General features: G+C 37.7%; 1 protein-coding gene and 1 long non-coding RNA gene across 2 annotated transcripts; one reads left to right on the top strand and one right to left on the bottom strand.

Moving 5' to 3' along the window:
* Positions 1 to 505: 505 nt before the first annotated feature.
* LOC139888219 (uncharacterized) lies at positions 506 to 1,067 on the bottom strand. Its single transcript, XM_071871244.1, has 2 exons — positions 970 to 1,067; positions 506 to 917 (listed from the first exon to the last, which is right to left on the bottom strand). The coding sequence occupies exons 1-2, from the start codon at positions 1,065 to 1,067 to the stop codon at positions 506 to 508; spliced, it is 510 nt and encodes a 169-aa protein (XP_071727345.1).
* Positions 1,068 to 10,100: 9,033 nt separating this feature from the next.
* LOC139891338 (uncharacterized) lies at positions 10,101 to 12,879 on the top strand. Its single transcript, XR_011773623.1, has 3 exons — positions 10,101 to 11,488; positions 11,588 to 12,192; positions 12,653 to 12,879. It is a non-coding gene; the product is annotated as an uncharacterized lncRNA (long non-coding RNA).
* The last annotated feature ends 333 nt before the right edge of the window (positions 12,880 to 13,212 follow it).

The raw sequence follows: 13,212 nt of genomic DNA, 5'->3' as shown, positions 1-13,212 counted from the left end.
AAAAAAAATCAATTAGATGCCATATTTCAATGGTGTCACTCAAAAAAAAAAAAAATGATAGTCAACAAGGGTGTCACTAGTTAAAAACCTAAAACAAAAATATATTTGCCTTTCTTTTCTTTTCTTTTTAAAAGCAAGTAGAATTCTATATATTAATCACGAATGTATGTACAATATCACTGGGCAGTAACATACACACCACATGCCCAGAATACACAAAATGGAAATCACAAATAGCTAGACCGAGATAGCCTAAAAAAAAACTCACGTCAACGAAACATATAAACAAACCACCACTCAAAGTTCTAAAAAGACATAAGGGTTTGTAAGCCAAGATTGCCAATTGATATTCTTTCCTTTGACTCGTCTCGAAATCCAATCAAAAGACATAACTTGTATTTCGTTTAGGATCACCGGGGCACACGAACCTTTGTTTTTGAAAACCGCCGCATTTCTATCCTTCCAAATTAGATTAGCACATACCCACTCCACGGCTTGCCATTTTTTAGCCAAGAGCCGACATGTTTGGGGAAGATTTACCACGAAGTATATCTTTTAAGCCACAATTTGCTAGATTACCGAAGTCCCACCATTTGAAAACGTGAGACCAACTCTCCGACGAAAGATTGCACGCGATTAACTTGTGTTCTATAGATTCAAGATCGCCATCACAAACGGGGCACCGAGTAGTATGAAGGTCAATGCCCCGCTTATCAAGCTTGACCCTTACCGGGAGTCTCTTCCGTAATGCCCTCCATACAAAAACTTCTAACTTTTTAGGTACAAGATTATTCCTCAAGGTTTCATGGGTCCCCACAATCGAATTAGCAAGTAGATGAGCATCAATAATGCGAGCTAGGTTTTTAACAGTGAAATTACCATTAGGCGCAAGGTTCCAGCTCCATGTTACATGTGGACTGATGTTGACAGAGATGACCGAGAGCAGCTTACTGAGTTCATTGAGTTTACATCACGTATTTCAGTGGTGTCCCGTGCAACCACTGGGCATACACTACATCCGACCCTCGTGACAACCAAAACAAAACAGTATATAAAGTAATGTCCATTACTAACGTTGTTCATGTGTAAATTTTTCAGGATTAACATTGTAATGTCTATAGCATCGCATTTTATGGATCTTTTATATTATTATGGACTAGAAACAGATCCAATTGCCCAAAATTCGGCATTGACCCAATTTCAGGAGGAGGAAGAACACAATTTCTCTAGTTTTGTAAATGTGTTTGTCACTTGTTATTTCGAACGATGATACGGAGATGGTGAGCCGCTTAAGTGCCGGTGTGTTCTCTAAAATAGTTTGGAGGTTAAAGTTAATGAGTGGGAGTTAATGAAAGCCACACATCGATTAGAGGTTAAAACAAAGCTGTTGAATACCCAGGCTCACAAAATGATGAAATGGGACGTATTGCAACCCAAACAATTGCAAAAGTTGCAGCAATTGAAGAACTTGCAAAAGAGTGGCTTGAACTTGTGAGTTTTTTGATTAGTAATATGAAAAAGACCGATAATTTGTTGAAGAAAGCTAAGATAGAAGCAGTTGGTTTTGTTTGTGAACAAACAACAAATACTCATCTTGTGGATACTGATGTGGAAGCTCTTCTTGTATGTGTTAAAGAGTTGTTGAGTGCTTTTGAGATAGATTTTGTCAGATTGGCTGCGATACAAGCGTTACACAAGGCTGTAAACCATGCTTCGATTTTTTCTCAACGAAATGAATACACAATACCTTATCGAAGCCATTTGTGATTTTGCCGTGAATAAAGTGCTACGTGCTACTACCTCGGGATGTTTGATTTCGTATGCATCAAGGTACCTTCATGTGTTGAAGGCATATATTTCATCGGTTTTTCGAAGTAAAAATTTCGGCCACTTACACTTATCAAGGTAAAAATGCGTATTTGGGAATGAAGATGTGGATAAATATTCTTGATGAATAGATTGATGAATAAATCGGCTCTATTTTTGAGTCAACAGCAAGCGTCGATTTATTGGCGTCTTGACTGCCGTTTAGAGCCTAAATTGAATTGCATGCAGGATTTAAAACCCATGGAAATTTGATTCTACCATTTTCATGACGACTGAATTTTATTTTACTTTTTTTTTTAAAATTTCCTACTTATTGGCCGGAGGTCCATTCGGAAGCAATCTCTTTATCCGTCGAATAGAAAGAGGGATGACTTTCTTTACTTTTGAGAGTGTTTCACTCTGAGTGGAGAAATGACTTGTTTTTATTCTCGGATAGGGGAAGGATTGTCTACATCTCACCTCCCCCATACACCACTCATGTGGTATTGGGTTTTGTTGTTGTTGTTGTTGTAATAGATTGACTCAAGGTATATCGAAAATATCGCTCCATCGAAACTAGTCCCTCGTTTGCTAAAAATGTTGATGAAGCAAGATACGAGTAAATATGCAGGGAATAGAAAGTGGAACCTACTAATCGCGACATCTAAATGTTTGGGTCGTTGCAAAATTAGCAAAAACTGAGCTCGTTCCGATTGTTTTACCCTTTCTTTAGAGAATAGTCGAAGTCGACACTGGCGAGAACGTATTTCTGTAAAATATTTTTTATATTGTTGAGGAATATACAGATATACATTTTCGCCACTGTAGACTTTGACTATTATCCAAAAAAAAAAAAAAGGTACAACAATTGGAACAAACTCAGTCTTTGCCAACTTTGTAATGAGCCCCAAACATTTATATGCCGCAATTGGTAGGATCCACTTTTCATTCCTCGCATTTCTATGTGCATCTTACTTCATCAACATTTTTAGCAACCGCAAGTCTAGCTTTGATGGAGCGATATTTTCGATATACCACAAGTCAATCTCGTCTTCAAAAATACGAATCCACAGCTCCACTCCCAAAAGGGCATTTTTACCTTGATAAGTGCAAGTGGCCTAAACTGTAACTTCAAAAAACGATGAAAGATCGCTTCCCACACATGGCGGTACCTAGACGCATATGAAATCAAGCATCCTAAGGTAGTAGCACGTAGCTCTTTATTCACGGCAAAATCACAAATGGCTTCGATAAGATATCGTGTCTTTATTTCGTTGAGAAAAAAAATCGAAGCATGGTTTACAGCCTTGTGTAACGCTTGTATCGCAACCACTTTGACAACCACTTTGACAGAATCTATCTCATCAGCACTCAACATCTCTTTAACACTTACAGGAAGAGTTTACGCATCAGTATCCACAAGATGAGCATTTGTTGCTTGTTCGCAAACAAAACCAATGGCTTCTATCGTAGCTCCCTTCAACAAATTGTCAGTCTTTTTGACATTACTAACCAGAGAACCCACAAGTTCAAGTTCTTCAATTGCTGTAACTTTTGCAATTGTTTGTATTGCATTACGCCAATATCATCATTTTGTGATCCGAGAGTACTAAACAGTCTTGTTTTTACTTCTAATCGGTGCGTAGCTTCCATTGACGCTCACTCATTAACTTTAATCTCTAAACTGTTTTGGAGCAACACACCGGCACTTAAGCAGCCCACGATAAACAAACCTTAAAGTACCAACTTTGTAAAGCATCATCCTAAACTAATATACATAATTGAACATATATACAAATTTACAAAGTATATCAAGCTTATTAAATATCGTAATACAATACATATTATATCAGGAAATTAAACAAATCAATAGCCAAGAGAAAAACTAAAACTATTGTTATCTTAGTTACGATCTATATCTTTCCAATAAAAGAATCTTGTAAAAGAAGAAGTGATACATAAATTTTATCGATTCAAAATACACACACACGTATATTGACTTGAACAAGAAAGTCAACTTGAAATGGTTACGGTTTAAAAAATGTGGAATGAAAGAAATTAGGAAAAATATAAGATTAAAGATTCAAATAAGATTTTAAATCCAAGTAAACATAATTTGAACTGAAAGTTAGAATATATACTCAAATCATATTTTGTACATGTATACAATAATATTAATACAATATCATTGTACTTTCATTGTCGTATTCCATTATCAATTATTCATATTTAAGTTGGGAATAATAGCATATACGAGAGAATAATGAGAGGTGAGAGAGAAAATAGAGCGTATGAGAGAGACACAAATTCGGGCGCGAAGAGAGTTCAAAACTACTACAACGGAAGACTCAATGATCGATTAACAAGACTCTTCGGAATCCATTTGATCTCGTTCATGTTTTTCAACTTTTCGGACGATTGGAGTGTGACAAAATTATGGAGAACCTTCAAAGACTATGGTGATGTTCGTGATGTGTACATGGCCGGCAAAAGACTCAAAAACGGTCAGAGATTTGCTTTTGTGAGATTCGCAAACGTGGGTAATGCAGATCGTTTACTAGCAGAGTGCAACAAAATCAAGTTCGACAACAATCCAATAAGAATTTTCAAGGCTCATGACAGAAACCAAATCAACAATAGAGAATCGGTGTTTCAGAGATTGCATGATGGAGACAGAAAAGAAAAAAACAACCGGGTAAACTTCAACACTTACCGTGACCAGAGAAACTATAGGGATGTTGCAGGTGGGGGCGTAGCAGATAGAGAGAGAGTGGATCTAAGGTCGAAAATCAAGAATCCTCCATCAGTCTTCAACAACAGGTTTCCTTCGGATCAAGGAACTAAAGTTATTGAAGTCAAGAAAGAAGATGGTACTAGGGTTTCCAATAAAAGATCAATCCTTGGAACGATTAAAAACTGGAACAACATCCCTCAGATCGGTTCATTATGCAAGGCAGATGGTATTACAAATTGTGTGATAAAATACTTGGGAGGTTTGGAATTTTTACTTATGTTCCAATCGACTGTGGAGGCTGAGCAGGTTATGAACAACAAACATTTGGCCATTCATAAATGGAGTGATTGCAAGATGATGGGAAACCATGAGATCAATAATAAAAGTAGATTAGCTTGGCTAAAGGTGCGTGGGGTTCCAGTCAGAAGTTGGAATGAGAAATCCTTTAATAAGATAGCAAGCATTTGGGGAGAAGTTCTTGATTATCATAACTGTGAGATCACTAATGAAGATCAGAACCTAGTTATTGGCAATGTCCTTATCCACACAAAAGATTCACATAAGATTGAAGAAGAAATCAAGTTCATATTTGAAGATTGTATTACAAGGGTCCATGTTAGTGAAGATAGTGAAATTCCTCTACAATTAGAGGTAGTGGAATCTCTGGATAATGAATGTTCAGTCGACCAAGAAAAAGAGCCAGAAGAAGAAGACGAGTTCATTGATGATACTTTCGACAATAATGATGAGGAGGATGGTATATCTGACTATTACGAGACAGATGAAGAGGTATATGAATTACATCAAAGGAACAGTCCAATAAATCATGTGCATCCGAAAGGCTATAACCCAAAAGAAGATACGTCTACTCCGGTGACGGACGGCGATGAAGAAGAATCCGGCAATTTTCAACATAGACAAGATACATGGGAAGATGAAGAATCGGGAAATTCAGATGGCATGGGGGGCAAATCTTCTCCTGTTCCCAAAAAGGATAATAATGTTTGTTACCTAGGGGAGACAAAAGATAATTTAATTGATAGTAGGGTTTCGCCTTCTCCCAAGAATAACGACTGTGTGATGAGTCCCAAGGTATGCACGCCTAATGGTAACCCTTCCAGATCCAAATCACGTGTTGAGGAAAAATTTACTGTACCCTGTTGTAACAAATCACCTAGGCATGCAAATGAAGATTCAGGCCCAATAGAGGCCCAAGTTGATAAGGATAACACAATTATTGGGGAAACAAATGGGTATGGCTCGGGAGGTGACGGGCCGACAGAAGTTGGGCCGGAAAAGGATGATGGTCCATGTGATATGGATCTAAAAAATAATGTAGGTACCGACAAAGCAAAATTGAACCAGGGAACTATGAAGAAAAAGAGGGGTTCGAAGAAAAGTAGGCAGATACCATCCGTTTCTTCAACAAGCACAAATTCAAAGAAAAATTCAAGTTCATACTCTGTCCGGAAAAATTGTTGCTGGGCAAACATGAAAAGGTGGAAATCCACATCTATCATTCTAAATGCCAAAGGAAGAGCTAGGAACATGGGCACCAATAATCAACCCATTCGAAGCACTTGTACTATCTGTAAAGAAATCCCAAATTCGATGCATGTTGGGGGCAAAAACGGTTCGAGTACTTCTCAATCACAGGAGGTAAGGGAGTATGGTAAAAAATTGGGGCTAAAATGGAAGGGCAAAGCTCCCTTACAGTAAGATGTCTATGCCCTAATCTCGTTTTCTATTTTTGATATTATGAAGATTATTGCATATAATATTCGTGGGTTCAGTTTGGGGACAAAAGAGGATAAATCGGGTCATTTCATTAGTCTGCTTAGAAGGGAATCCCCTACTATTGTGGCCTTGCAAGAAACGAAACTTAATGTAGTAAAATTAGATTGGATTCAGCGTACTTGGGGGTCGGTGAACTGTGATTTTATTCAAAAGGTGAAGGTTGGGAATTCGGGGGGACAATTACTCATTTGGGATACATCCCAATTCGATGCAGACGAAGTCATTAACGGGGAATTTTTCATTGGGATAAAAGGCATATGGGTTTGTTCGGGCCAAAGATGTAACATTGTTAACGTTTACGGGCCTCATGAGGATAGAGGAAAGGATAGATTTTGGAAGGAATTATCTAAGGTTATTGATTCAGATTCAGATGTGGCGTGGGCGATATGTGGGGATTTTAACGAAGTTAGGTTTGAGACGGAGAGATTTAATTGTGATTTTTTAGAATACAGGGCTAAAAGATTCAATGAGTTCATTACCGACAATGGACTAATTGATCTACCTATGTCGGGACGTAGATTCACTCGGGTTAGCGGGGATGGCGTCAAGTATAGCAAATTGGACCGTTTTTTAGTCACGGAGAAGTTTTTGCAACCTTGGAAGGACCTGACAGCTGGTATTTTTGACAGACACCTTTCGGACCATTGTGCTATTTACCTCAAAGACGGGTCTAGAAATTTTGGTCCTAAACCCTTCAAAATTTTCGATGCGTGGTTAGACGATTGTGAGATTGGGGACATCATCGAAAACTCATGGAAAAAGGAGGTCAAAATCATCAATAGAAAGGATTGTATCTTTAGAAATAGACTTAAGAATGTGAAGGAGGCTATTAGAAAGTGGAGTAAAGGAAATTTCGATAGTTTAGATGATGAAATTGAGTTACATAGGTCTGCTGCACAACAACTAGAATTAAAAGCTGAATCACAATCTCTTAGTGAAAGTGAGCTAGAGTGTTGGAGAAATGCTAGAAAAAAGTGGATCGAGAAAGAGAAAATCAAAACGAGTATTTTAAAACAAAAGGCGAGAATAAAGTGGGTGGTGAATGGGGATGAAAATAGTAAATTCTTCCACTCAATTATCAGGATGAGGAATAACAGGAATACTCTTCGTGGTCTTATGATCGATGACACATGGGTGGATTCTCCAAAGGTGCTAAAAGATGAAATTGTAAATCATTTCTCGAACCGTTTTAAAGAAACTGACTTTGACAGGCCTAGCTTGGAAGACCTGGTATATCCAACACTCGAGGTTCACGATCGTAATTCACTTGAAATCAGATTTGAGGAAGCTGAAATTCGGGCTGCTGTCTTCGAATGTGACGGTAGCAAAGCACCGGGACCGGACGGTTTTAATTTGAGATTTTTTAAGAGATATTGGGAGGTCATCAAAGGTGATCTAATCGATGCTATAGATTGGTTCTGGGAATTTGGCGAGATATCTAAAGGTTGTAATGCATCTTTCATTACTCTTGTCCCTAAATCAAACGATCCGAAAGTTCTAAATGAATTCCGGCCAATTAGCCTTATTAGTAGTTATTATAAGATAATTGCTAAAGTGCTATCGAATAGGCTCCGAAAGGTTGTCCCGCACCTTGTTGGTCCGGAACAAAGTGCTTTTTTGAAGGATAGATTTATCCTTGACGGGGCACTGATTGTAAATGAAAGTATTGATTTTTTGAGAAAAAATAAGAAAAAAGGTTTACTCTTTAAAATTGATTTCGAAAAAGCTTTTGATTGTATCAATTGGGGGTTTTTGCAAGATGTTATGAGGTGTATGGGGTTCGGGCAAAAATGGAGAAAGTGGATCCACTCATGTTTATCCTCGGCCTCCATATCAATTCTAGTTAACGGGTCACCAACGCTAGAATTTAATATGGAGCGGGGCGTTAGGCAAGGAGATCCATTATCGCCTTTTCTCTTCATTCTCGCGGCGGAGGGGCTCAACATACTTACAAAAAGTGCTATTGACAAAGGTTTGTTCAAAGGTTTGTTTGTGGGGGATGATAATATTTGCGTTTCGCACCTCCAATATGCGGACGACACTATTTTCCTAGGAGATTGTAGTTTGGAAAATGCTAGAAGTCTTCACAATCTTCTTAGATGTTTCGAGTATGCCTCCGGGTTAAAGGTAAACTTTTCTAAGAGTTGTTTATATGGTGTTGGGGTATCGCATGAGGAGTTGGTCTCTATTGCAAATCAATTTGGGTGCAATGTGGGATCCTTACCGTTTACTTATCTTGGTCTCCCAATCGGGAGTAAAATGAAGAAATTAAAAGATTGGGATCCGGTTGTTGATAAGGTGAAAAAGCGTCTTTCAAGTTGGAAAATGCGGACAATGTCTTATGGTGGAAGAATTGTTCTTATTAAATCGGTCTTGTCGAGTCTACCGTTGTACTTCTTTTCGCTCTTTCGTGCCCCGAATTGTGTGTTAAAACTATTAGAGTGTGTGAGAAGGAAATTCTTTTGGGGTGGGGATGATTCGGGTTCAAAAATCTCTTGGGTAAAATGGGACACTATTCTAAAACCATACGGGGAGGGGGGTCTAAATATTGGGTCATTAAAGGGGAAAAACTTGGCTTTGCTCGCAAAGTGGTGGTGGAGGTTTAAAACCGAAGCCAACTCACTTTGGGTAAAGGTTATTCGGAGTATCTACGGGTCACGTGGCGGCTTAGATTCGGGAGGTGACTTAGGTTACCAACCGTATCTAGGTACGTGGTATAACATTATTAATGCAGGAATTTCCATTGAAGAGTTGGGGATCGCGTTCAAGAACTCCTTCAAAAGAGTGATCGGTAACGGGGAGACGACTACATTCTGGGAAGACAGATGGTTCGAAAACAGACTGCTCAAGGTTGATTATCCGCGACTGTATAGACTCGAAACAGAAAAAAATGTTAAGGTTCGCTGCAGACTAGCAAATGGCATGTTCAATTGGGCCTGGGTCAGAAATCCTTTGGGCCGAGGCCTGGGGGAATTATCTTCGCTGCAGGAACAATTAAAAGATGTAATTTTGGGCGAGAACGAAGATGCTTGGGAGTGGACTCTCGACAACAAAAAGGTTTTAACGGTTCGTAAATTATCTCTTCTATGTGACGAAAAAATCTTAGCTCCTGACTTAAACACCTCAAGCACATTACGAAATAGTCTTGTGCCAAAAAAGATCGAGATTTTTGTATGGCGACTAATGAAGAAAAGGCTTCCGGTATTGATTGAGTTAGACAAAAGAGGTGTTGACTTAAATAGTGTTCGATGTCCTCTTTGCGATAACGATATTGAATCAACGGATCATGCTTTCATCTTTTGCTCTTATGCGATGGATATTTGGAGCCGGATTTTCCGTTGGTGGGGCTTAGGTGCCTTCTCTAATCTAAGTTTCCACGAATTACTAAATGGAAACTCCGGTGTCCCGATGACGACGTATGGGAGGAAAATTTGGCAAGCCATTGAATGGATTAGTGTTTATATTATTTGGAGATCTCGGAACAATAAAGTCTTTCGTGGAGTTGCAACTAGCGCCTCGGTGATACTTAATGAAATCCAAGTCAAGTCTTTTGAATGGATTTCCCTTCGTGCAAAGGGAAAAAAGTTTGATTGGCTAACTTGGCTTAGTTGTCCAAGCGCTTATCTTTCGTGTTAGTTTTGATTCACGGTTGCTCTCTTTGCAACCTTGGTCGGGTTGATGTATTCTTGTATTTATCACGCTTCGTGTAATCTTTCTCTAGTTTATTATTAATAAAATTGCTTGCCTTTCAAAAAAAATACAATAATATTAATAACTTAATATATATTTCTAATATTGTAATCATAATAACACATTAACTTATGAAAAGAAGAACAAAGTGTTTGCGGGGGCAACCCAAGTGGCACAAACCTCACTAAAAAATTGACCGTTTTTGATTTTAACCTTTCTTGAACCCTCACCCAATATTGCTCATCATGCCACCTTTAGTCAGAATATAATGCAGTCCTTTTAAACTTTATTGTGATTGTGATGTGATTCTTTGTTTTAGCTTTAGTAGTAACTTTTACAATCTGGATAGAAACTACACAATTGAGCTAAACACAAGGCAGAGTATTGATTGATTTCCTTAATCCAGAAATTCGGACCTTCTAGCACACGATGTGCTACCAGCATCAGTTCAAAAGTTTACTTGTTATTATTGAATTATTTGAACTGCAAATATTTTACATTAGATGCTTCTGGGATTCAATTTTTTTTTTACTTCTCATCGACATTTTCAAGGTATTTTAACAAATTCAAGCATATATCAAGATTCATTGACTTAAAAGTTTGCCTCATTTGCAACCATATTGTACTCTCGCAAGATCTTCGCAGCAGCAGAGAAAAACAACCCAAATTGACACAGTTAAAGGTGAAGAGGGTCAAAATTGTCACTTTCTGAGAGTTTTGCCCTGATCCAGTTGTTGTGGATTCAAACTTGTGACTTTTAGATTAGATGTGCACAGGTTGAATATAGTGGCAATATAGCACTGTGAGTGAAGTGTACTTTCACCAGACCAACACACATGTGATGCATGCATGCAGAAACAAACTTTTGAATGTTTAAGTAAACTGCACGTCCCCATTTGGCTACCTTAACTATTGTTGTGAAATCATCATCCATGACAATGACATCAGTGTATTCTTTAGCAACCTGTGCATACATGATATGGTGAGTAACCAGGGTTTAAAATGTCTCGCAAAGCAAATGACGGCACAAATAGGAAAAAAGAAATAATTGCTCAAATTTGAACCATTTTTTGTTACCCGAAATGTAAAATCATACAGAAACATGAACGTATATTCAAAAGCCTTTCAGATAAAGGTGGATAAATGGGGAGTTTAGTATGCTGTGTACATTGTCAAATTGGCAACAGTTAGCTGCTTTAGTATGGATAAAAATAGGTTTTGTCGTTTTTTTAAAAGGCCAAACACACCCACCGACCCATTAAATAGTGTCCACAATAGGACTCAAACTCGCAACCTCAAGGTTGATGAGTTACTTCAATACCGCTAGTCCAAAAACCCTTTGGTGGGCTATGTCGTGTTGACTTGCAAACTTTTAGTGATTTTTTCATTTGTACTTCGGTTGGTGATCTATTTGCTCATGTGCGAAAGAAGCAACCTTGAGCAGATCCAAGGATTTTCAAGGTAACTAACTCATTTATTCTATTCAAATAAAAAATGTGAAAGTTTTCATTGTTAATTCATGAACAAAATGTTTACCATCTGTAACGTGTCCTTCACCAGAAACTTATAGTTGAACAGATAGTTGCGTTACTTGGTCCAAAGTCCGAAGCAAAAAATGGGAAGCCTGTTAAAAAGAAAGAAAGAAAGAGAGACATGATAAAGTAGAGGACAAAAGCAATAAAGAAGAAGCCCCTCAACAGATGCAATCAGAAGAAGAGCTCAATCCATATTTGATATTCCCTGCACCTGAGGATAATTATAAGGTTGTATTCAACATTTTTTCGCTTATCACCTTTGTTTTAGATATATGTTGATTGATTTATGGTTTTAATTTGTTTAATGTAGAAAAGACCGATGTATCCCCCCATAAGAATGACATATTGGTAATACGTTTGTATTGCAAGCTTAACTTGTTAAATGCAACTACTTATGTTTTAAATTCATCTGCCTTACTTCACCACCAGTCATGGTTGCTTAAGGCGGCCGCCACGGCCGTTTGGTGACTAGCCCGTTCCGATTCGAAGAAAAACATTATAAAAGTTGGTCAACGGTCAAAAGTCGGGAAAGTCAGGTGACTGTGTCCTCATGGTTAAATGATGTACGTGATCAAGTCGTATTTCGTTCTGCTATCTCGTCTCCCATTAATGGCTAACGCAAGAGCTAAGGTTGCTATGCTTCGTCCTGTATCTGGCAGTTATAATGCACCTATACAAGTGTTATGCAATCTATTCGGTTCTACTATAGTGGTGGTGATTTTGACCCATTGACTATAAGAACGGGTCAATTTGAGTTATGCTTTATTGTTTTGTTTCTGATGGATTAAACGAGTACAAAGAAAAATTATTTAAGAGGAAACGGTAAATGAGGTGAACATTTCAAATGTCATCATAGGCGTCTTAATGCGTACAGCATCCTAAATCTTATAAATTTAAATAAAAGAATATAAATTGATCTTGTCCGTTTTAGTAATTATTTGTAAAAAAGTTTCAGGTGAAATGCTGTCTTGATCAACAACAGTATTACTCGTTTTTTTTTACCTGTTACACAACTCATTCATTTTGCCATCTGCTTGTTATACATTCTTAAAATTGATCAAGAAGGCTAATAAAACTCGGTCTTATAAAGTGTAGGTTTTATAACTGAAGGCGAACTATTATACCAACCTGAAAAAGAGCTACAAAGGCAAGAAAACGAGGCCCACATTCAAGCCCAATAAGAAGAGGCGGTGGCAAAAAGTAATTGCCGATGTAGTTAATGGCGAACAGCCCATTTCTTCATTAGATATTATAACAGAAAAAATCGTCATGTTTCATCACAAGATCGATTCTTGCTTAGTATTATTTAACGACGATATCTGGTTATGATACTTGTTTGATTGAATTGACAACTCATAGAATAAGTTTAATAATCCATAACTAGTGACTATAAGATTATACATGCTATTTGACAAATAGTAAAGATTGACCAATTAGAGAAACTAGCAGGTGTGAACTGTTGCGACGACCACTTAGCGCAATTATTGGTGACTGTGATCGTACAATGCCATGTTCTAGATTAATAATTTAGTTGAAAAGTAGTTTAAAGCGTATGGATGATCTCTTACATTGATTAGTATAAGACTGAGTGGTATTTTTGAATGCTAATTGATTGTAGTTGTGTTTGGAATACGTGAGTAAATTATTGAT

Source organism: Rutidosis leptorrhynchoides, chromosome 2 (genome assembly GCF_046630445.1).
Source record: "Rutidosis leptorrhynchoides isolate AG116_Rl617_1_P2 chromosome 2, CSIRO_AGI_Rlap_v1, whole genome shotgun sequence".
Taxonomy (NCBI): domain Eukaryota; kingdom Viridiplantae; phylum Streptophyta; class Magnoliopsida; order Asterales; family Asteraceae; genus Rutidosis; species Rutidosis leptorrhynchoides.
This window is presented reverse-complemented; position numbering and strand designations above follow the sequence as displayed.